The 23,018-nt window shown below is 44.2% G+C and overlaps 1 protein-coding gene across 1 annotated transcript in view; it reads left to right on the top strand.

Annotated features, from left to right (window-relative positions):
* The window catches only part of LOC311121204 (dmX-like protein 2), a 24,471-nt gene extending 1,555 nt beyond the window's left edge, over window positions 1–22,916 (top strand). The window contains exons 2-14 of the mRNA XM_084195722.1: window positions 132–333; window positions 7,071–7,188; window positions 8,468–8,533; window positions 11,577–11,663; window positions 12,594–12,715; window positions 12,810–12,954; window positions 14,457–14,517; window positions 15,020–15,147; window positions 17,353–17,430; window positions 17,713–17,804; window positions 18,006–18,058; window positions 19,632–19,849; window positions 20,112–22,916. Coding sequence (XP_084051848.1) covers window positions 132–333; window positions 7,071–7,188; window positions 8,468–8,533; window positions 11,577–11,663; window positions 12,594–12,715; window positions 12,810–12,954; window positions 14,457–14,517; window positions 15,020–15,147; window positions 17,353–17,430; window positions 17,713–17,804; window positions 18,006–18,058; window positions 19,632–19,849; window positions 20,112–20,321 — 1,580 coding nt within the window. The 3' untranslated portion in view covers window positions 20,322–22,916. The remainder of the gene's footprint in view (window positions 1–131; window positions 334–7,070; window positions 7,189–8,467; window positions 8,534–11,576; window positions 11,664–12,593; window positions 12,716–12,809; window positions 12,955–14,456; window positions 14,518–15,019; window positions 15,148–17,352; window positions 17,431–17,712; window positions 17,805–18,005; window positions 18,059–19,631; window positions 19,850–20,111) is intronic.
* The last annotated feature ends 102 nt before the right edge of the window (window positions 22,917–23,018 follow it).

Below are 23,018 nucleotides of genomic sequence, written 5' to 3'. Positions count from 1 at the left end.
TATTCAACCCTAACAACACACACACACACACACACACACACACACACACACACACACACACACACACACTCGAGCGGCACAACCAAAACACTGTTTGTCTTCCTCCTATCCTCCTCTCCTCCCTCCATCAGACCTGCCGGTGACGTCTCCTCTGGGTAATGCTGTGCTGAAGACACTAGAGAACTGGGAGACCATGCTCCAGGAGAGGATGAATAAGTTTGATGGTCCTCCTCCCAACTACATTAACACCTACCCCACTGACCTCAGCACAGGAGGGGGACCCGCCATACTGAGACAGAAGGCCATGCTGGAGCCTGACAACACACCTTTCAAGTGAGTATTATTACATACACACAGATGCATAGTACACAGACAGACACATACAGTGTATATACAGTGCCTTCAGAAAGTATTCAGACCCCTTGACTTTTTCCACATTTTGTTACGTTACAGCCTTATTCTAAAATTGATTAAAACGTTTTTTCCCTCATCAATCTACACACAATACTTCATAATGACATAGCAAAAACAGGTTTTCAGAAATGTTTGCAAATGTATAAAAACAACAATAACTGAAATATCACATTTACATAAGTATTCAGACCCTTTACTCAGTAATATGTTGAAGCACCTTTGGCAGCGAATACAGCTATGACTCTTCTTGGGTATGACGCTACAAGCTTGGCACACCTGTATTTTGGGAGTTTCTTCCATTCTTCTCTGCAGATCCTCTCAAGCTCTGTTAGGTTGGATGGGGAGCGTCGCTGCACAGCTATTTTCAGGTCTCTAGAGATGTTTGATCGGGTTCAAGTCTAGGCTCTGGTTGGGCCACTCAAGGACGTTCAGAAAGTTGTCCCGAAGCCACTCTTGCATTATCTTGGCTGTGTGCTTAGGGTCGTTGTCCTGTTGGAAGGTGAACCTTCACCCCAGTCTGAGGTCCTGAGCGCTCTGGAGCAGATCTCTCTGTACTTTGCTCCATTCATCTTTCCCTCGATCCTGACTAGTCTCTCAGTCCCTGCCGCTGATAAACATCCCCACAGCATGATGCTGCCACCACCATGCTTCACCGTAGGGATGGTGCCAGGTTTCCTCCAGACGTGACGCTTGACATTCAGGCCAAAGAATTCAATCTTGGTTTCATCAGACCAGAGAATCTTGTTTCTCATGATCTGAGAGTCTTTAGGTGCCTTTTGGTAAACTCCAAGCAGGCTGTCATGTGCCTTTTACTGAGGAGTGGCTTCTGTCTGGCCACTCTACCATAAAGGCCTGATTGGTGGAGTGTTGAAGAGATGGTTGTCCTTCTGGAAGGTTCTCCCATCTCCACAGAAGAACTCTGGAGCTCTGTCAGAGTGACCATCGGGTTCTTGGTCACCTCCCTGACCAAGGCCCTTCACCCCCGATTGCTCAGTTTGGCCAGGCGGCCAGCTCTAGTAAGAGTCTTGGTGGTTCCAAACTTAATCCATTTAAGAAGGATGGAAGCCACTGTGTTCTTGGGGACCTTCAATGCTGCAGACATGTTTTGGTACCCTTCCCCAGATATGTGCCTCGACACAATCCTGTCTCGGAGCACTACGGACAATTCCTTCGGCCTCATGGTTTGGTTTTTTCTCTGACATGAACTGTCAACTGTGGGACATTATATAGACGGGTGTGTGTCTTTCCAAATCATGTTCAATCAATTGAATTTACCACAGGTGGACTCCAATCAAGTTGCACCTGAGCTCAATTTCGAGTCTCATAGCAAAGGGTTTGAATACTTATGTAAATAAGGTATTTCTGTTTTTTGTCATTATGTGGTATTGTGTGTATATTGATGAGGATTTGTGGAAAAAGTCAAGGGGTCTGAATACTTTACGAATGCACTGTGTATATACAGTGGGGGGAAAAAGTATTTAGTCAGCCACCAATTGTGCAAGTTCTCCCACTTAAAAAGATGAGAGAGGCCTGTAATTTTCATTATAGGTGCACGTCAACTATGACAGACAAATTGAGAGAAAAAAATCCAGAAAATCACATTGTAGGATTTTTAATGAATTTATTTGCAAATTATGGTGGAAAATAAGTATTTGGTCACCTACAAACAAGCAAGATTTCTGGCTCTCACAGACCTGTAACTTCTTCTTTAAGAGGCTCCTCTGTCCTCCACTCGTTACCTGTATTAATGGCACCTGTTTGAACTTGTTATCAGTATAAAAGACACCTGTCCACAACCTCAAACAGTCACACTCCAAACTCCACTATGGCCAAGACCAAAGAGCTGTCAAAGGACACCAGAAACAAAATTGTAGACCTGCACCAGGCTGGGAAGACTGAATCTGCAATAGGTAAGCAGCTTGGTTTGAAGAAATCAACTGTGGGAGCAATTATTAGGAAATGGAAGACATACAAGACCACTGATAATCTCACCCCGTGGGGTCAAAATGATCACAAGAACGGTGAGCAAAAATCCCAGAACCACACGGGGGGACCTAGTGAATGACCTGCAGAGAGCTGGGACCAAAGTAACAAAGCCTACCATCAGTAACACACTACGCCGCCAGGGACTCAAATCCTGCAGTGGCAGACGTGTCCCCCTGCTTAAGCCAGTACATGTCCAGGCCCGTCTGAAGTTTGCTAGAGTGCATTTGGATGATCCAGAAGAGGATTGGGAGAATGTCATATGGTCAGATGAAACCAAAATATAACTTTTTGGTAAAAACTCAACTCGTCGTGTTTGGAGGACAAAGAATGCTGAGTTGCATCCAAAGAACACCATACCTACTGTGAAGCATGGGGGTGGAAACATCATGCTTTGGGGCTGTTTTTCTGCAAAAGGACCAGGACGACTGATCCGTGTAAAGGAAAGAATGAATGGGGCCATGTATCGTGAGATTTTGAGTGAAAACCTCCTTCCATCAGCAAGGGCATTGAAGATGAAACGTGGCTGGGTCTTTCAGCATGACAATGATCCCAAACACACCGCCCGGGCAACGAAGGAGTGGCTTCGTAAGAAGCATTTCAAGGTCCTGGAGTGGCCTAGCCAGTCTCCTGATCTCAACCCCATAGAAAATCTTTGGAGGGAGTTGAAAGTCCGTGTTGCCCAGCGACAGCCCCAAAACATCACTGCTCTAGAGGAGATCTGCATGGAGGAATGGGCCAAAATACCAGCAACAGTGTGTGAAAACCTTGTGAAGACTTACAGAAAACGTTTGACCTGTGTCATTGCCAACAAAGGGTATATAACAAAGTATTGAGAAACTTTTGTTATTGACCAAATACTTATTTTTCACCATAATTTGCAAATAAATTCATTAAAAATCCTACAATGTGTTTTTCTGGAAAAAAAATTCTCATTTTGTCTGTCATAGTTGACGTGTACCTATGATGAAAATTACAGGCCTCTCTCCTCTTTTTAAGTGGGAGAACTTGCACAATTGGTGGCTGACTAAATACTTTTTTCCCCACTGTATACACTGCTCAAAAAAATAAAGGGAACACTTAAACAACACAATGTAACTCCAAGTCAATCACACTTCTGTGAAATCAAACTGTCCACTTAGGAAGCAACACTGATTGACAATACATTTCACATGCTGTTGTGCAAATGGAATAGACAACAGGTGGAAATTATAGGCAATTAGCAAGACACCCCCAATAAAGGACTGGTTTTGCAGGTTGTGACCACAGACCACTTCTCAGTTCCTATGCTTCCTGGCTGATGTTTTGGTCACTTTTGAATGCTGGCGGTGCTTTCACTCTAGTGGTAGCATGAGACGGAGTCTACAACCGACACAAGTGGCTCAGCTAGTGCAGCTCATCCAGGATGGCACATCAATGCGAGCTGTGGCAAGAAGGTTTGCTGTGTCTGTCAGCGTAGTGTCCAGAGCATGGAGGCGCTACCAGGAGACAGGCCAGTACATCAGGAGACGTGGAGGAGGCCGTAGGAGGGCAACAACCCAGCAGCAGGACTGCTACCTCCGCCTTTGTGCAAGGAGGAGCAGGAGGAGCACTGCCAGAGCCCTGCAAAATGACCTCCAGCAGGCCACAAATGTGCATGTGTCTGCTCAAACGGTCAGAAACAGACTCCATGAGGGTGGTATGAGGGCCCGACGTCCACAGGAGGGGGTTGTGCTTACAGCCCAACACCGTGCAGGACGTTTGGCATTTGCCAGAGAACACCAAGATTGGCAAATTCGCCACTGGCGCCCTGTGCTCTTCACAGATGTAAGCAGGTTCACACTGAGCACATGTGACAGATGTGACAGAGTCTGGAGACGCCGTGGAGAACGTTCTGCTGCCTGCAACATCCTCCAGCATGACCGGTTTGGCGGTGGGTCAGTCATGGTCTGGGGTGGCATTTCTTTGGGGGGCTGCACAGCCCTCCATGTGCTCGCCAGAGGTAGCCTGACTGCCATTAGGTACCGAGATGAGATCCTCAGACCCCTTGTGAGACCATATGCTGGTGCGGTTGGCCCTGGGTTCCTCCTAATGCAAGACAATGCTAGACCTCATGTGGCTGGAGTGTGTCAGCAGTTCCTGCAAGAGGAAGGCATTGATGCTATGGACTGGCCCGCCCGTTCCCCAGACCTGAATCCAATTGAGCACATCTGGGACATCATGTCTCGCTCCATCCACCAACGCCACGTTGCACCACAGACTGTCCAGGAGTTGGCGGATGCTTTAGTCCAGGTCTGGGAGGAGATCCCTCAGGAGACCATCCGCCACCTCATCAGGAGCATGCCCAGGCGTTGTAGGGAGGTCATACAGGCACGTGGAGGCCACACACACTACTGAGCCTAATTTTGACTTGTTTTAAGGACATTACATCAAAGTTGGATCAGCCTGTAGTGTAGTTTTCCACTTTAATTTTGAGTGTGACTCCAAATCCAGACCTCCATGGGTTGATAAATTTGATTTCCATTGATAATTTTTGTGTGATTTTGTTGTCAGCACATTCAACTATGTAAAGAAAAAAGTATTTAATAAGATTATTTCATTCATTCAGATCTAGGATATGTTATTTTAGTGTTCCCTTTATTTTTTTGAGCAGTATATATATATATATATATATTTGTGTGTGTGTGTAGCTCAGTTGGTAGAGCTTGGCGTTTGCAACGCCAGGGTTGTGGGTTTGATTCCCACGGGGGGCCAGTATGAAAAAAGTATTAATGTATGCACTCACTAACTGTAAGTCGCTCTGGATAAGAGTGTCTGCTAAATGACTAAAATGTAAATGTGTATATATATAAATGTGTATATATATATATATATATATATATATATATATCAGTGGGGAAAAAAAGTATTTAGTCAGCCACCAATTGTGCAAGTTCTCCCACTTAAAAAGATGAGAGAGGCCTGTAATTTTCATCATAGGTACACGTCAACTATGACAGACAAAATGAGAAAAGAAAATCCAGAAAATCACATTGTAGGATTTTTAATGAATTTATTTGCAAATTATGGTGGAAAATAAGTATTTGGTCACCTACAAACAAGCAAGATTTCTGGCTCTCACAGACCTGTAACTTCTTCTTTAAGAGGCTCCTCTGTCCTCCACTCGTTACCTGTATTAATGGCACCTGTTTGAACTTGTTATCAGTATAAAAGACACCTGTCCACAACCTCAAACAGTCACACTCCAAACTCCACTATGGCCAAGACCAAAGAGCTGTCAAAGGACACCAGAAACAAAATTGTAGACCTGCACCAGGCTGGGAAGACTGAATCTGCAATAGGTACACAGCTTGGTTTGAAGAAATCAACTGTGGGAGCAATTATTAGGAAATGGAAGACATACAAGACCACTGATAATCTCCCTCGATCTGGGGCTCCACGCAAGATCTCACCCCGTGGGGTCAAAATGATCACAAGAACGGTGAGCAAAAATCCCAGAACCACACGGGGGGACCTAGTGAATGACCTGCAGAGAGCTGGGACCAAAGTAACAAAGCCTACCATCAGTAACACACTACGCCGCCAGGGACTCAAATCCTGCAGTGCCAGACGTGTCCCCCTGCTTAAGCCAGTACATGTCCAGGCCTGTCTGAAGTTTGCTAGAGTGCATTTGGATGATCCAGAAGAGGATTGGGAGAATGTCATATGGTCAGATGAAACCAAAATAGAACTTTTTGGTAAAAACTCAACTCGTCGTGTTTGGAGGACAAAGAATGCTGAATTGCATCCAAAGAACACCATACCTACTGTGAAGCATGGGGGTGGAAACATCATGCTTTGGGGCTGTTTTTCTGCAAAGGGACCAGGACGATCCGTGTAAAGGAAAGAGTGAATGGGGCCATGTATCGTGAGATTTTGAGTGAAAACCTCCTTCCATCAGCAAGGGCATTGAAGATGAAACGTGGCTGGGTCTTTCAGCATGACAATGATCCCAAACACACCGCCCGGGCAACGAAGGAGTGGCTTCGTAAGAAGCATTTCAAGGTCCTGGAGTGGCCTAGCCAGTCTCCAGATCTCAACCCCATAGAAAATCTTTGGAGGGAGTTGAAAGTCTGTGTTGCCCAGCGACAGCCCCAAAACATCACTGCTCTAGAGGAGATCTGCATGGAGGAATGGGCCGAAATACCAGCAACAGTGTGTGAAAACCTTGTGAAGACTTACAGAAAACGTTTGACCTGTGTCATTTCCAACAAAGGGTATATAACAAAGTATTGAGAAACTTTTGTTATTGACCAAATACTTATTTTCCACCATAATTTGCAAATAAATTCATTAAAAATCCTACAATGTGATTTTCTGGATTTTCTTTTCTCATTTTGTCTGTCATAGTTGACGTGTACCTATGATGAAAATTACAGGCCTCTCTCATCTTTTTAAGTGGGAGAACTTGCACAATTGGTGGCTGACTAAATACTTTTTTTCCCCACTGTATATATATATATATATATATATATATATATATATATATATGTATGTATGTATGTATGTATATATATATATATATGTATGTGTGTGTGTGTATGCATTAACACACATGCAAACCCTCGCACACATACACACACACACACACACACACACACACACACACACACTCATGTTCTCACATGTTTCTGTGTGTGTCTCTTGTCTTCCAGGAATAAGAACCACATGTCGTTCCCTGCGAGGCGTCTCTGGCACTACCTGGTGAAACAGGAAGTTCTTCAGGAGACTCTGATTCGCTACATCTTCACTAAGAAGAGGAAGCAGAGCGAGGTAATGAGCTAAACTGGACCCCTGGTACAATCTGTCTGTCTGTCTGGCCCTCCACTTCCCCTACACCTACACCATGTCTATTCTGATACATCAGGTATCCTTTATTTTTGCACTACCGCTATTTACCTGATTATTGCTTACACATTAAAGTCAAATGGTAATTCTATATTTCAAACCTAGATGTTACTTGTTGTCTTCTTTAGGATTGATTGTAAACGATCTCCTCCACTCCATAAGATGGATTCACAAACGTCTCATTTTTAGCACCTAACTTGTTAATGATGAATTAAGTGGATTCAGAAAGGTGTCAGTTTAGCACTTAACTTCTTAATGAATACATACCGGGTAACTACTGAGAAACAAGTGTAAGATGAAGTGTTACCTCCTACAGTACATCCTCTCCTACAACATGCAACATGTCAGACAGATCATTTATCTATCTGGACGTTTCCTTAGAATCATCTTCACAACACCACAATAGTTCTTCAAACCCCAAATTCTATTGATGTATATTTGATATATTCTATATTTTGAGTAAGGTCCATAATTATTTAGGATTTTAAACAATTCTTTGGTACATTATGGCTCGATTAATTTAACTTCTGAAGAGTAGTGTATAACACACACACACACACACACTTCTGTTGTTATTATTATTGTTAGGATGCCCTTGTATTATGTAATCAAGAACAGAGAATTCTGTGATGTCTGCACACTATCACTACTACTGTCACCACCACTATTATTAATATTATTATTAAAATGTTCATTATCATGTCTGCAGACATCCACTAACTAAGACAGTGAACACAGACATCTTATGTAGCGCATCTCCTTTCTAAACTAAATTATAACCACATACATAGATCCTGCTTTGTCGAGATTTGAGTATAGAGTTAAATATGTTATTTCAAACAAAAGAGGAACCTTATGCCTGACTTCCAGTAACAAGCCTCTTTAATGTCAAAGGTGTGTTTATTTGAACTTTGGCATTGAGACCATGCCCCACCCTCCACCCACTGTCATTGCATAGAGAGAGACCTCTCCTATCTCCCCAGCACTCCACTCCACTCTGTTACCATGTGATAGGACATTGTTTGTGTGGGGAGAAGCCTTTGCCTCATTGACGTATTGACACACTGACTGTGTGTGTATCTACCATCCAGCCAACCATTACATTTTGGTTTTCTTCATTTCATGTTTTGTTTGTTTTGTGCATGTGTGTTGTGATGTGTGTGTATTTGTATTTGTGTTTGTGTGTGTGTGTTGTGCTGTGTAGTATGTTGAAGGCCATATGGATCCCCTCATCCCAAACTGTGTATCTGGAGCTCTCAGGTCCAACAAGGTAGTATCAAGGTGTTTGTCTGTACAGTATGAACTGGTACCTGCTCAGGGCTGTGAAAGTCTCCCGTCTAATCACCGCTGGACACACTTCACCTCACCATTACTACTCACTAACCCAACCCTACTAGGGTTTCCCAAAATGGCCAGCTTTTCCAGAAATCATGTTTGTAAGATTCCTGGAATCCGGAAGGAATAAGAATCTGCAGTCCTTCAACCAGGATTTCTGAAAAACTTTGGAATTTTGGGAAAGTTAGCAGAATTTGGCAACCTTACCTACTACCTAACCTCACATTCACTAACCCACTAATCTCATCACCGCACCCCACCGACAATGTCCGTCTCTACCCCCACTAACACACTGTCTGTCTCTACCCCCACTAACAGACTGTCTGTCTCTACCCCCACTAACAGACTGTCTGTCTCTACCTCCACTAACAGACTGTCTGTCTCTACCCCCACTAACACACTGTCTGTCTCTACCCCCACTAACACACTGTCTGTCTCTACCCCCACTAACACACTGTCTGTCTCTACCCCCACTAACACACTGTCCGTCTCTACCCCCACTAACAGACTGTCCGTCTCTACCCCCACTAACAGACTGTCCGTCTCTACCCCCACTAACAGACTGTCCGTCTCTACCCCCACTAACAGACTGTCCGTCTCTACCCCCACTAACACACTGTCTGTCTCTACCCCCACTAACACACTGTCTGTCTCTACCCCCACTAACACACTGTCTGTCTCTACCCCCACTAACACACTGTCTGTCTCTACCCCCACTAACACACTGTCTGTCTCTACCCCCACTAACACACTGTCTGTCTCTACCCCCACTAACACACTGTCTGTCTCTACCCCCACTAACACACTGTCTGTCTCTACCCCCACTAACACACTGTCTGTCTCTACCCCCACTAACACACTGTCTGTCTCTACCCCCACTAACAGACTGTCTGTCTCTACCCCCACTAACACACCGTCTGTCTCAACCCCCACTAACACACCGCCTGTCTCTACCCCCACTAACACACCGTCTGTCTCTACCCCCACTAACACACTGTCTGTCTCTACCCCCACTAACACACCGCCTGTCTCTACCCCCACTAACACACCGTCTGTCTCTACCCCCACTAACACACCGCCTGTCTCTACCCCCACTAACAATATCTGTCTCTACCCCCACTAACAGACTGTCTGTTTCTACCCCCACTAACACACTGACAGTATCGGTCTCTACCCCCACTAACACACTGACACTATCTGACTCTACCCCCACTAACACTGTCTGTCTCTACCCCCACTAACAGACTGTCTGTCTCTACCCCCACTAACACACTGTCTGTCTCTACCCCCACTAACACACTGTCTGTCTCTACCCCCACTAACATACTGTCTGTCTCTACCCCCACTAACAGACTGTCTGTCTCTACCCCCACTAACACACTGACACTATCTGTCTCTACCCCCACTAACAGACTGTCTGTCTCTACCCCCACTAACACACGGTCTGTCTCTACCCCCACTAACAGACTGTCTGTCTCTACCCCCACTAACACACTGTCTGTCTCTACCCCCACTAACAGACTGTCTGTCTCTACCCCCACTAACACACTGTCTGTCTCTACCCCCACTAACAGACTGTCTGTCTCTACCCCCACTAACACACTGTCTGTCTCTACCCCCACTAACAGACTGTCTGTCTCTACCCCCACTAACACACTGTCTGTCTCTACCCCCACTAACAGACTGTCTGTCTCTACCCCCACTAACACACTGTCTGTCTCTACCCCCACTAACAGACTGTCTGTCTCTACCCCCACTAACACACTGTCTGTCTCTACCCCCACTAACACACTGTCTGTCTCTTCCCCCACTAACACACTGTCTGTCTCTACCCACACTCACAGACTGTCTGTCTCTACCCCCACTAACAGACTGTCTGTCTCTACCCCCACTAACAGACTGTCTGTCTCTACCCACACTAACACACTGTCTGTCTCTACCCCCACTAACACACTGTCTGTCTCTACCCCCACTAACATACTGTCTGTCTCTACCCCCACTAACAGACTGTCTGTCTCTACCCCCACTAACACACTGACACTATCTGTCTCTACCCCCACTAACAGACTGTCTGTCTCTACCCCCACTAACACACGGTCTGTCTCTACCCCCACTAACAGACTGTCTGTCTCTACCCCCACTAACACACTGTCTGTCTCTACCCCCACTAACAGACTGTCTGTCTCTACCCCCACTAACACACTGTCTGTCTCTACCCCCACTAACAGACTGTCTGTCTCTACCCCCACTAACACACTGTCTGTCTCTACCCCCACTAACAGACTGTCTGTCTCTACCCCCACTAACACACTGTCTGTCTCTACCCCCACTAACAGACTGTCTGTCTCTACCCCCACTAACACACTGTCTGTCTCTACCCCCACTAACAGACTGTCTGTCTCTACCCCCACTAACACACTGTCTGTCTCTACCCCCACTAACACACTGTCTGTCTCTTCCCCCACTAACAGACTGTCTGTCTCTACCCACACTCACAGACTGTCTGTCTCTACCCCCACTAACAGACTGTCTGTCTCTACCCCCACTAACAGACTGTCTGTCTCTACCCACACTAACAGACTGTCTGTCTCTACCCCCACTAACAGACTGTCTGTCTCTATCTGTCTCGTCAGTCCTTCTATAGCTGGACTTTCATTCTTCCTCTTCATCTCTTCCTAAATACTCTCCTCCCTCCCTCTGTAATAATGACCTATTCCAGCCCCTCTTCCAGCTCTGACAGAGAGGTGTCACATGGACCTAACCTGCATGTTCTCACTGAGCGCTCACTGTGCCACTGCTGTGCATGGCTGTGTGTCAGTGTAGGTGTGTTGTGAACGCTAGTGTGTGTTGTGGCTGTGTGTGTGTATGTAAAAAGGTGTAGTAAGCGATTGTGTATGCTAAGATATTGTGTGGCTGTGTACAGTATATCTGTACCAGGTGTACTAAATGATGCTGGGTGCTGTGATAATGTGTTCCAGGTGGAGGGAGACTTAGGCTACCCAGGAAGGAATGCTAAGATCATCCACAAGGAGTCTGACATCATCATGGCCTTCGCCATCAACAGGGTGAGAGACGTCTGCAGTGCACACAAACACACACACACAGGCGCGCACATGTACACACACACACTCAAAGCTTTCCCATTTGATGTAGTTTCCCATTTTCAGGTGCCATGTTTGGCAGGTTTTTGAGTTGGACACCATAGAGATAAATGAGTGAGTGTATTCCATTAGTCTGGCCAATAAGGCCTCCAGTTAACAGAGTCTAAGCTCTGTCTCCATATATACTTCCATACATTTTTTCAACTGGTACCGGGGGACCTTCAGATGAGTCAAAACAACCGACATATACGTGTGGGTGAGAGTCTCACCTTTACACAGAGGGGTCATATTAGTGTGTAGCTCAAACTGTTCGGACGCTACAGATAGAAGTTGGCAGATTGGCTGGACCGACTTCAGACGAGTCCCAAGACACTTGTGGGGGTCGTAGACCAAAACGGAGAACACCATCGTGTTCATGAGAGTCTCATCCATAGAGGGTTTTTAGGCCAAACCGTTCCGACGCTACAGACGATTTTGTGAGAAGACCGATTTTCGGGTCTGATGGTCTGACAAACACCGCTCTAGCTCTGCCACCTTTCACCCCAAATGCGGAAGTGTTACATAGGCGGATGCGGTGGATTGAGACAGGTATCTCTAGCTTAAAATGACAGATTTTTATGGTTTTTTATTTATTATGCTAATTAGATTTCCACGGGGGCGTGGACATTGACCTAAGGGGGGTTAACACACAGTACACCACATCTAAATGTTTCTTTACATTGGAATGTCCGTTCTACTCCTTCAGATTGTGGGATATATTTACTGGCCTCTCTTTTCTCCCTCACTCCCCTCTCCTCCCTCCCTCCCTCCCCTCTCCTCCCTCCCTCCTTCCCTCCCCTCTCCTCCCTCCCTCCCTCCCTCTCCTCCCTCCTCTCCTCTCTCCTCCCCCTCCAGGCTAACACCAATGAGATAGTGCTGGCGTCCACTCATGACGTGCAGGAGGTAGATGTGTCCACTCTGTTAGCTGCTCAGCCCTACAGCTGGATAGGAGAGGACTTTGACAAGGAGTCACGCAGGTCAGTACACTGTTACACACACACACGCACACACACACACGCACACTCTTATGGTTGTTTTATGGTTGTGTTGTGCTTCTTTCTCTCCCCTCAGTTCTGATGACGTGGAATACCGTTCTTCCCACACTAACATCGCCCAGGCCTCCTCTACCCCGTCCCACTTCCTCCCCAAAGACATGGCAGCCTCCGCATCCATGCCCTGGCTGGGGAGTGGGCAGACCAGCATGGGAGCTAGTGTGGTACAACACACACACATACATACACACATGCACACATACACGCACATGAGCGCTTACACACACAAACATCCTGCACACACACACACAAAACATCCTCCACTCTCACACACTCACACACTCACACACACACACACACACTAACACACACATCCTCCACAACAGAGGTAATACAGCATTACATCACATGGGCTGGCAGGTAGCCTAGTGGTTAGAGCTTTTGGCCAGTAACCGAAAGGTCGCTGGTTCGAATCGCCAAGCCGGCAAGGTGGACAAATCTGCCGTTCTGCCCTTGAGCAAGGCAGTTAACCCCCAACAACAACTGCTCCCCGGGCGCCAATGATGTGGACGTCGATTAAGGCATTCCCCCCGCACCTCTCTGATTCAGAGGGGTTGGGTTAAATGTGCAAGACACATTTTGGTTGAATGCATTCAGTTGTGCAACTGACTAGGTATCACCCTTTCACCCTTTCCATTTACTTGGAACTTGTCAGTACGGTGTAGTCCAGTGAGAGATGTAGTAGTGTGTACTGACCAGTAGAGGGACACCGTACTCAGGAGTGAAGCCTCCGTCCCAGCCTGTCTGGCTCACAGCTCACCACTCTAAGCTCAAGGTCCTGTCTGTTTATTATGAAATCCCTATAGTCTCTCCCCACATTGTTCTGGGGAGCACATCAGAGTACTGTAAGACAGTACGGTTTAAAGCAAGCAGACCAACGTTCTTCTTTTAATGTTAGACGTCGTTGTCTCACCCTATTCCTCGCTCTCTGTCTCTGAACTGAGGCCCCCTAGCTGGACCTAGTCAGTCCAGTGAATATATGACACTGGTTATCTATCTCAGGCCAAACAGACAGAGAGATGAGGACTAAACAGGCTGGTAGATGAGTCTATGTTACCAGAGATAGGCAGTGTGTGTGTTTGTATGAGAGTATCAACATACAGATACACAGCGCTCACACCGTCCCCTCGGCTGCCCAAGGTACAGACCTGCGTCACCACATCACCCAGTTCTCAAATATGTCCCCGTTCAAGTGATAATTCTTCATGCTACAGTCAATATGGAGTACTGTTGCCTTGTACCAGAAGTAGAAATATGTCCTATTCTAGGTGGTAAGTCTTGGTAAGGCCAAACTGTATGGAAAGACATACTGTCGTTCAGTGTCGTTGGCTTATACGATAAGTGTAAAATAGGTCCCACTTCAGATGATGAATCCCCTTTTAGAGTGAAAGGTTGTAGAGTAGTTTTAGTGAACTAAAAGAAAGACCTACACACTGCTCTGGCCAGTATCACTTCAGTTTATGAAGCTGACGTATCAGCCTGTTGGCCTTCATCAGAGCTGTTTAGTTTTAGTTTAAAAGAAATGTCCTAGTTGAGTACTGAAGTCCGTAGCGTTGGGCATCACTGTGGATTGAGTGAACGTTTTAAAGACACAGGTTTCAAATGACATTTTGGGCAGGGGTTCTTTCATGGTGTATTATGTTATTTAAATGTTGTTGTTTTTCAGATTATGAAGAGGAACCTGAACAATGTCAAGAGAATGACCTCCCATCCCATATTCCAGTACTGTAAGTATCATATAATGGATGTAGTACCATATACCAATACTGTATTATATACAGTATACCACTACTATATTATATACAGTATACCACTGCTATATTATATACAGTATACCACTGCTATATTATATATAGTATACCACTACTATATTATATACAGTATACCACTACTATATTATGTACAGTATACCACTACTATATTATATACAGTATACCACTACTATATTATATATAGTACCATATATCACTACTATATTACATACAGTATACCACTACTATATTATATACAGTACCATATACCACTACTATATTATACACAGTACCATATACCACTGCTATATTATATACAGTACCATATACCACTGCAGTATACCACCACTATATTATATACAGTATGTGTACTATACAGTATACTGATGGCCTGTACACAACTCTGTCTGAATGGCTGGTTTATTCCTTCAAATAGGATAATTTAAAACATTTACAAATGTTTCTGTGTGTGTGTTAGATATGACTGGGGCTCAGGACGGCAGTGTCCGTATGTTTGAGTGGAACAGGCCGCAGCAACTCATCTGCTTCAGACAGGCAGGCAACGCCAGAGTCACACGCCTCTACTTCAACTCACAGGGAAACAAGGTCCACACAGACACTCTCTCTCACACACTCTCTCTCTCACACACTCTCTCTCTCACACACTCTCTCTCACACACTCTCTCTCTCTCTGCCTGTATCTCTCTCTCTCTCTGCCTGTATCTCTCTCTCTCTCTCTCTCTGCCTGTATCTCTCTCTCTCTCTCTGCCTGTATCTCTCTCTCTCTCTCTCTCTCTCTCTCTCTCTCTGCCTGTATCTCTCTCTCTGTCTCTCTCTCTCTCTCTCTCTCTCTCTCTCTCTCTCTCTCTCTCTCTCTCTCTGCCTGTATCTCTCTCTCTCTCTCTCTCTCTCTCTCTCTCTCTCTGCCTGTATCTCTGTCTCTCTCTCTCTGCCTGTATCTCTCTCTCTCTCTGCCTGTATCTCTCTCTCTGTCTCTCTCCCTCTCTCTCTCCCTCTCTCTGCCTGTATCTCTCTATCTCTCTCTCTCTCTCTGCCTGTTTCTCTCTCTCTCTCTGCCTGTCTCTCTCTCTCTCTCTCTCTCTCTCTCTCTCTCTCTCTCTTCTCTCTCTCTCTCTCTCTCTCTCTCTCTCTCTCTCTCTCTCCTCTCTCTCTCTCTCTCTCTCTGCCTGAATCTCTCTCTCTCTCCCTCTCTCTGCCTGTATCTCTCTCTCTCTCTCTCTCTCTCTCTCTCATCTCTCTCTCTCTCTCTCTCTCTCTCTCTCTCTCTCTCTCTCTCTCTCTCTCTCTCTCTCTCTCTCTCTCTCTGCCTGTATCTCTCTCTCCCTCTCTCTGCCTGTATCTCTCTATCTCTCTCTGCCTGTTTCTCTCTCTCTCTGCCTGTATCTCTCTCTCTCTCTCTGCCTGTATCTCTCTCTCTCCCTCTCTCCCTCTCTCTGCCTGTATCTCTCTCTCTCTCTCTCTCTCTCTCTCTCTCTCCCTCTCTCTGCCTGTATCTCTCTCTCTCTCTGCCTGTATCTCTCTGTCTCTCTCTGTTCAAAAGGGATTTATTGGCATGGGAAACATATGTTTACATTGCCAAAGCAAGTGAAATAGACATGAAATAAACAAGGGAAATAAGCAATCAAAAATTATCAGTAAACATTACACTCACAAACATTTAAAAAGAATAGAGACATTTCAAATGTTATATTATTGTCTGTATTTAGAATGGTGTTTGTTCTTCACTGGTTGCCCTTTTCTTGTGGCAACAGGTCACAAATCTTGCTGCTGTGATTGCACACTGTGGTATTTCACCAAAATTATATGGGAATTTATCAAGATTGGATTTGGTTTCAAATTCTTTGTGGATCTGTGTAATCTGAGGGAAATATGTGTCTCTAATATGGTCATATAGTTGGCAGGAGGTTAGGAAGTGCAGCTCGGTTTCCACCTCATTTTGTGGGCAGTGTGCACATAGCCTGTCTTCTCTTGAGAGCCAGGTCTGCCAATGGCGGCCTCTCTCCATAGCAAGGCTATGCTCTCTCTCTCTCTCTCTCCCTCTCTGTCTCTCTCCCTCTCTGTCTCTCTCCCTCTCTGTCTGTCTCTCTCTGTCTCTCTCTCTCTCTCTCTCTCTCTCTCTCTCTCTCTCTCTCTCTCTCTCTCTCCTCTCTCTCTCTCTCTCTCTCTCTCTCTCTCTCTCTCTTTGTCTGTCTGTCTCATTCAAATTCACATTGCTTATTGGCATGAAATACAATTTGTAGATATTGACAAAGCAGTATAGTTATACAGCATTTCAGTAAATACAGTACAATGCAATGAGGTAAATGAAATACAGTTAATTTCATTAGGAGTAATAATAATAGTACTTATAATCATGTATACAGGTACAACACTACTGCTGTTTTGTAATCTTCAGTCAATAAATGTAATGAAATAAAAATATGATTATAAAAAGAAAAAGAAAGAATGTGTAATAAATAAACAACAAAACTTACATTGATGATGGTTCCACTATGTATTACTGTCAGTTATATACAATGTAAATACTTCAGGGAATTAATGGTCATGGGATGTCACTCAGGCTATGGCAGTCGTATACATATATATCTCTCTCTCTCTCTCTCTCTCTCTGTCTCTCTCTCTCTCTCTGTCTCTCTCTCTCTCTCTGTCTCTCTCTCTCTGCCTGTCTCTCTCTCTCTGCCTGTCTCTCTCTCTCTGCCTGTCTCTCTCTCTCTGCCTGTCTCTCTCTCTCTGCCTGTCTCTCTCTCTCTCTCTGTCTCTCTCTCTCTCTCTGTCCGTCTGTCTCTCCAGTGTGGTGTAGCTGATGGAGAGGGCTTCCTCAGTCTGTGGCAGGTCAACCAGACCTCCTCCAACCCCAAGCCCTACGTGGTACGTAACACACTGGTGCTTGAAGGATTAGGTTTGAGGATTTTACACCGGGTGGGTGAGTGAGAGTGGGCGTGTGTGCGTGCTTGTGTGAGTGAGTGAGCGATTGGGAGTGATTGATTACCTCTCTGTCTGCTTGGCTGAGGCTAACACAACCTTCTATCTCCCTTCCTCTCTCTTCTTCTCTCTCTCTCTCGCTCTCTCTCTCTCTGTCTCTGTCTCTCTGTGTCTCTGTCTCTCTCTCTCTCTCTATATGTCTCTCTCTCTCTCTTTGTCTCTCTGTAGAGTTGGCAGTGCCACTCTAAGACCTGTGGTGATTTTGCCTTCATCACTTCCTCCAGTCTCATCGCTACGGCAGGACAGTCCAATGACAGCAGGTTACTACACTGCGCGCGCACACACACACACACACACACACACACACACACACACACACACACACACACACACACACGGCAGGACAGTCCAACGACAGCAGGTCAGTATGAACATTACATATCAAAGCTACACCAGTCTCAACACCGTCATAACAGTAACACCAATGACTAATGTTATTATTTTTCTCTTTCCTCCTCCAGAAATGTATGCCTGTGGGACACTCTTATTTCACCTAGTAACACCATGGTGCATGGTAAGATTTAGTTGTATTCAAGGTTTAATTTCAGTCCACCAATAATGAACATACAAAGTTACCACAGTAGATAAAACCAGTCAAATTAAAAAGTTAGATGCCACAATTGTGTCTCCATTGCGTGAAAGATTAGGTGTCAGGTCCAATCTTTACTTGATCAAACAAAGTAGAGGAGAGTGGGGTAAGTTGAGACATGTTTTACATTCAGCATCACTCCGTCAAGGGAAATATAATGTTATTTTTAACAAAGATATTGAAACAATAAGCCATTGGAACTCTGGGATTATCGCGTGATAACTCCCGACTAAGGGCTGTTCTTAGACCAGAGGCGAAGCATGTAGCTAGCAGAGGTTCAATGATGACAAGAGACAAGAACTTCAGCAAATAATGATTTGATAAATAATGTATAAATAGACAGTTAATCATATAGTTATGGAGGATAGCTAGGCTAACGACGTTACTTCTCCTTTACTAGCTAGCTATCTAAAGCTAACACACAATCACATCAAGCAGCTGAAATGACAGCAAACTGTGAATTCTCCTTTGTTTTACCTTGGTGTCTACACTGAGTGTACAAAACATTAGGATCACCTGCTCTTTCCATGACATGGACTGACCAGGTGAATCCAGGTGAAAGCTATGATCCCATATTGATGTCACTTGTTAAATCCACTTCAATCAGTGTAGATGAAGGGGAGGAGACAGGTTAAAGAATGATTTTAAAGCCTTGAGACTATTGAGACATGGATTGTGTATGTGTTACAGTTTTGAAAAAAAGTGTTCTCTTGGCACAATTTACCCTGGGTAAAGTCTAGCATAGGGACAGGGTAAGTTGAGCTGCCTACACATTTCTGTACTGAATGAAATATTACCACTACCTTTGTAAACCATGTCTATCTTTATTTCCTGAACACAATTCATCACAATCACTTGTTTGTCTTTTAATCATTATAAGCATATTTTAACATGGGCTTAACACCTAACACTTTGTACTTGTTTTAACACTTTTAACATAGGTCAGGCCCTGGTGTTACCTCATATCCCAGCGATACTACCATGCGTTATGCCTGGAAATAAAACACTTCAATTTGCTCAATTTGCCATTGGCTCAACCATTGACTTAAAATGGTTTGACTTAAATACCCCAAGACAAACATTTTGACTATATTAGCCCACACAGCTACAAGGATGCACTTTCATGCTAGGTTTAGGACCTCATATTGAAGCTTATAGAGAGCCCAACTGATGTATGGAACAATCTTAAAATGATCTACTTTGGTTTAGATACAAGCATCATGAAACCTCTAACACAATAAATGAATTTGACTTCGGTCCAAAAAAACAGATTTTCACTAACTTGCTTACCACTTTTTCCATGTGGTTTCTTCTTTCACAGACTCCATGAAATGATATCCTCTTCCTAAATGTTTGGTCAACTTATTAATTTTGTGTATGGTTTCCTAGAAACAAGGGTGGCTCAACTTACCCTTTGGCTCAACTTACCCCACTCTCCCCTGTATTAGTGTTGTCACTCATAACTCATAGTAGAAATATAATCTGTGTGTCTCTCCAGCCTTCCCGTGCCATGAGAACGGTGCGACGGTGTTGCAGTACGCTCCCAAGCAGCAGCTGTTGATCTCGGGAGGCAGGAAGGGCTTTGTGTGTGTGTTTGACATCCGACAGAGACAGCTCCTACACACCTTCCAGGCCCACGACTCAGCCGTCAAAGCCCTGGCACTCGACGCCTCCGAAGACTTCTTCGTAACCGGCTCAGCTGAGGGGAACATGAAGGTGATTTTCCTTTTTAATGAGGAAAATGGAATTAGAATCTTCCTGAATTGAAATGGAATTGTTCCCAACCCTGCCAACCATTAACCTGTGCTCTCTAACTGGTGCTTGTGGCTGTGTTTCAATGCCCAAATGTGTTCAAATATGTATTTAAGTCACATGATTGACCTGTGAAAGACATAATATAATTCCATAAATGTATTGATCATTGCCTTTCTCTTTACCTTTCTCTCCCTCCTTCCCTCCCCCTCTCCTTCTCCTCCAGGTGTGGAAGCTGGCAGGCCAAGGGCTCATGCACTCGTTTAGCACAGAGCATGCCAAGCAGTCCATCTTCCGGAACATCGGAGCGGGCGTCATGCAGGTGGAGACCCGCCCCGGCAACCGCATATTCACCTGCGGCGCCGACGGAACGCTCAAGATGAGGGTTCTACCCGACCGCTACAACATCCCCGCTAGCATCTTCGACATTCTGTAGACCCCTAAACCACTTCCTGTACTGTCTGTAGAGAGCTCATCTGGTTGGTTAGTGGTGGAACGTTGAAAAGATAACCAAACTTTCACTAGAATATTCAACCTCTTGTAGAAACGTAAATACCTGAAAGTTCTCTGTCTGAATGCCAGTGGATAGGAAGGAGTACGGTTGAAAGATGAACCAAACTTTCTTACACTAGTATAACATTGTGTACAGAGCCTAGACTTGTGTGAGAGCGACAAAGAGAGATTGGGGGGAAAGGTTTACAGATAGATCACTAAGGATATTACACTACTGGATATTCTGTAGTTTGAGTTGAGGTGGCGTTAATGATTTGAGTGACGTAGAGGTGAAAGGTTGAGAGATGACCAAGTTTTCAGCAGCTTTGAGAGAGCGAAAGAGAGTGTACTGTACGGTACGACTTTACCTAGCGGAAATCGTATCAGAAAAGTTAAATTGACCTGCGAATTATTTTTTCTTCCCCAAAGCCTGAAAGTGTGTATTAAAACGTAAAAGCAACAGGTTCCATACTTGATTTTAACAGTTAGATTTCCTGTCATTTTAAAAGCGGCTGCTGGACTTTTACGAGTGTGTCAGTCCATATGAAAGCTATGCATGACTTCCTGTTCTCGTTTTAAGCGGTGCAATCACACGGTTTATTGATATGATAGTGCTCTGTACAAGTGCTGAAAACTTTAAAATAGTGTGTATCTGTTGTCATTTTGTGCCCAAAAGCTGAAAACCTCTTAGCATCTACTTTTAACCAGCACTGTGGTTCCTTTAGTCAGTCAGTCAGTGGTCTGGTGTGACTCTAAAGTTGTTGGATCTGCATTTTGTTTCAATGGTTTTATCCTCTTAATTCCCTGGCTTATCTCACTGTTAATGGCACATTATCCCCATGGTGACCCCATCCCATAACACTGGCTGCCCAGTGACTCGCTAGCCTACTCGATGGATTGATTGAGCCTAGTGATGTGATCACGCCTGCCCTCCTGCCCTCCTGCCCGCCTGCCCTCCTGCCCTCCTGCCCGCCTGCCGTCAAAAGCCTGTTTGTGCGGCAGCAGCGGTCTCACTGCTAGAACATTGTGTGTGGAAGATGGTGTGTTTTGATCCTGTGACTGTGTGTAGTCTATATGTCTCATTATCTGTCTGTTCCACTGAATATCCCCCCCCCCCCTCCCCGAGAAGAATGAAACACATGGGGTCTGTTATGTTCTGTATGGTTCTGTTTTTGCACAAAAAAAATCATTTTTTTATTTTAACTATTTACTTATTTGTTTTTGGTTGGTTGGTTGGTTGTTTCTTTGCAGACTGTTGTTATGTGTTGAACTTTTTGCCTTTTACGTTAGGAATGTAAGGAGTTAATACTGTATTTTACTGGGACATAGTGAACTTTTACGTTAGGGATGTAAGGGGTTAATACTGTATTTTACTGGGACATAGTGAACTTTTACGTTAGGAATGTAAGGGGTTAATACTGTATTTTACTGGGACATAGTGAACCTTTACGTTAGGAATGTAAGGGGTTAATACTGTATTTTACTGGGACATAGTGAACTTTTACGTTAGGAATGTAAGGGGTTAATACTGTATTTTACTGGGACATAGTGAACCTTTACGTTAGGAATGTAAGGGGTTAATACTGTATTTTACTGGGACATAGTGAACGTTTACGTTAGGAATGTAAGGGGTTAATACTGTATTTTACTGGGACATAGTGCAACATGGCATAGGTTTGTGTTTGGTGATACTACTGTACTGTTATTGTTTTTACAAACGTTATAAAATCCATATTGAATAGATAGTTGCACTCAAATCTGGGGACACTATAAAAGTTTATTTCAAAACGAATAGGCTATGGGAAGAACAAAGAAACTACTGTTATATACAAATGAATGTCTGGCTGTATTTAGCCTAGTAGTAAAAAGTTAAATAGTTTTAATATATATAAATATATGAAATACCACAGCAGCTTGTACAAACATGAAAGCATTTTACTTTATTTTTTGTTTTGTATCATACCGGCTGGATTAGTTGTATCTTTTGTTAAATGTGTGTATTGTTTTTATTATTATAAGTATTATTATTAAACAGATTTGTGTTTCCTTCCCTCCCTCTGGGTACCACGTCTGATCTCTGATATCTATGTTTACATATTCTACCTTCCTTCTCTCATCTGTCGTGTAGTGCTAATACTTATGAAGCCTTATAATGCCTTATAAACATTCATAGGTCACCTTATAGATGCAGTCATAGAGCATCATTAAAAACATCACAGTGAAGCAATAACACACGAGGCGCCTTACAAAAAGGTACTGAGCTTTGTTTTGCTTTATTATACATGCTTCATAATGCTCTATAACATCTATAAGGTGATATTAATGTCTATATAAGATATTAACACTTCATAAAAAGGTGCTTCAAGTAAAGTGTTTTGCATGTATCTACAGTAAAGCATATATCTATCTAAAGCTCACCATGGGGAGGCTATGACTAGAGAACTAGAGAGAGTCCGGAGAGACAGGAATATATATAGCAGGCTGTTCTACCGTGGTCAAAGTTCTACCTTTGTAAGTTGAATAAATTATTTTTATTTCATCAGGTTGATTTGATGCGTGTTTTTGTATTTTCTTTCTCTAGACATGATAATCAGTAGAGACCATGCAGCGGCAAATATCATTGTCGGGAATAAACATATGT

Source organism: Coregonus lavaretus, assembly GCF_964263955.1.
Source record: "Coregonus lavaretus genome assembly, contig: HAP1_SCAFFOLD_4353, whole genome shotgun sequence".
In the NCBI taxonomy this organism is placed as follows: domain Eukaryota; kingdom Metazoa; phylum Chordata; class Actinopteri; order Salmoniformes; family Salmonidae; genus Coregonus; species Coregonus lavaretus.
Note: the sequence above shows the minus strand (reverse complement) of the source record. Positions and strands in the feature narration are given on the sequence as shown.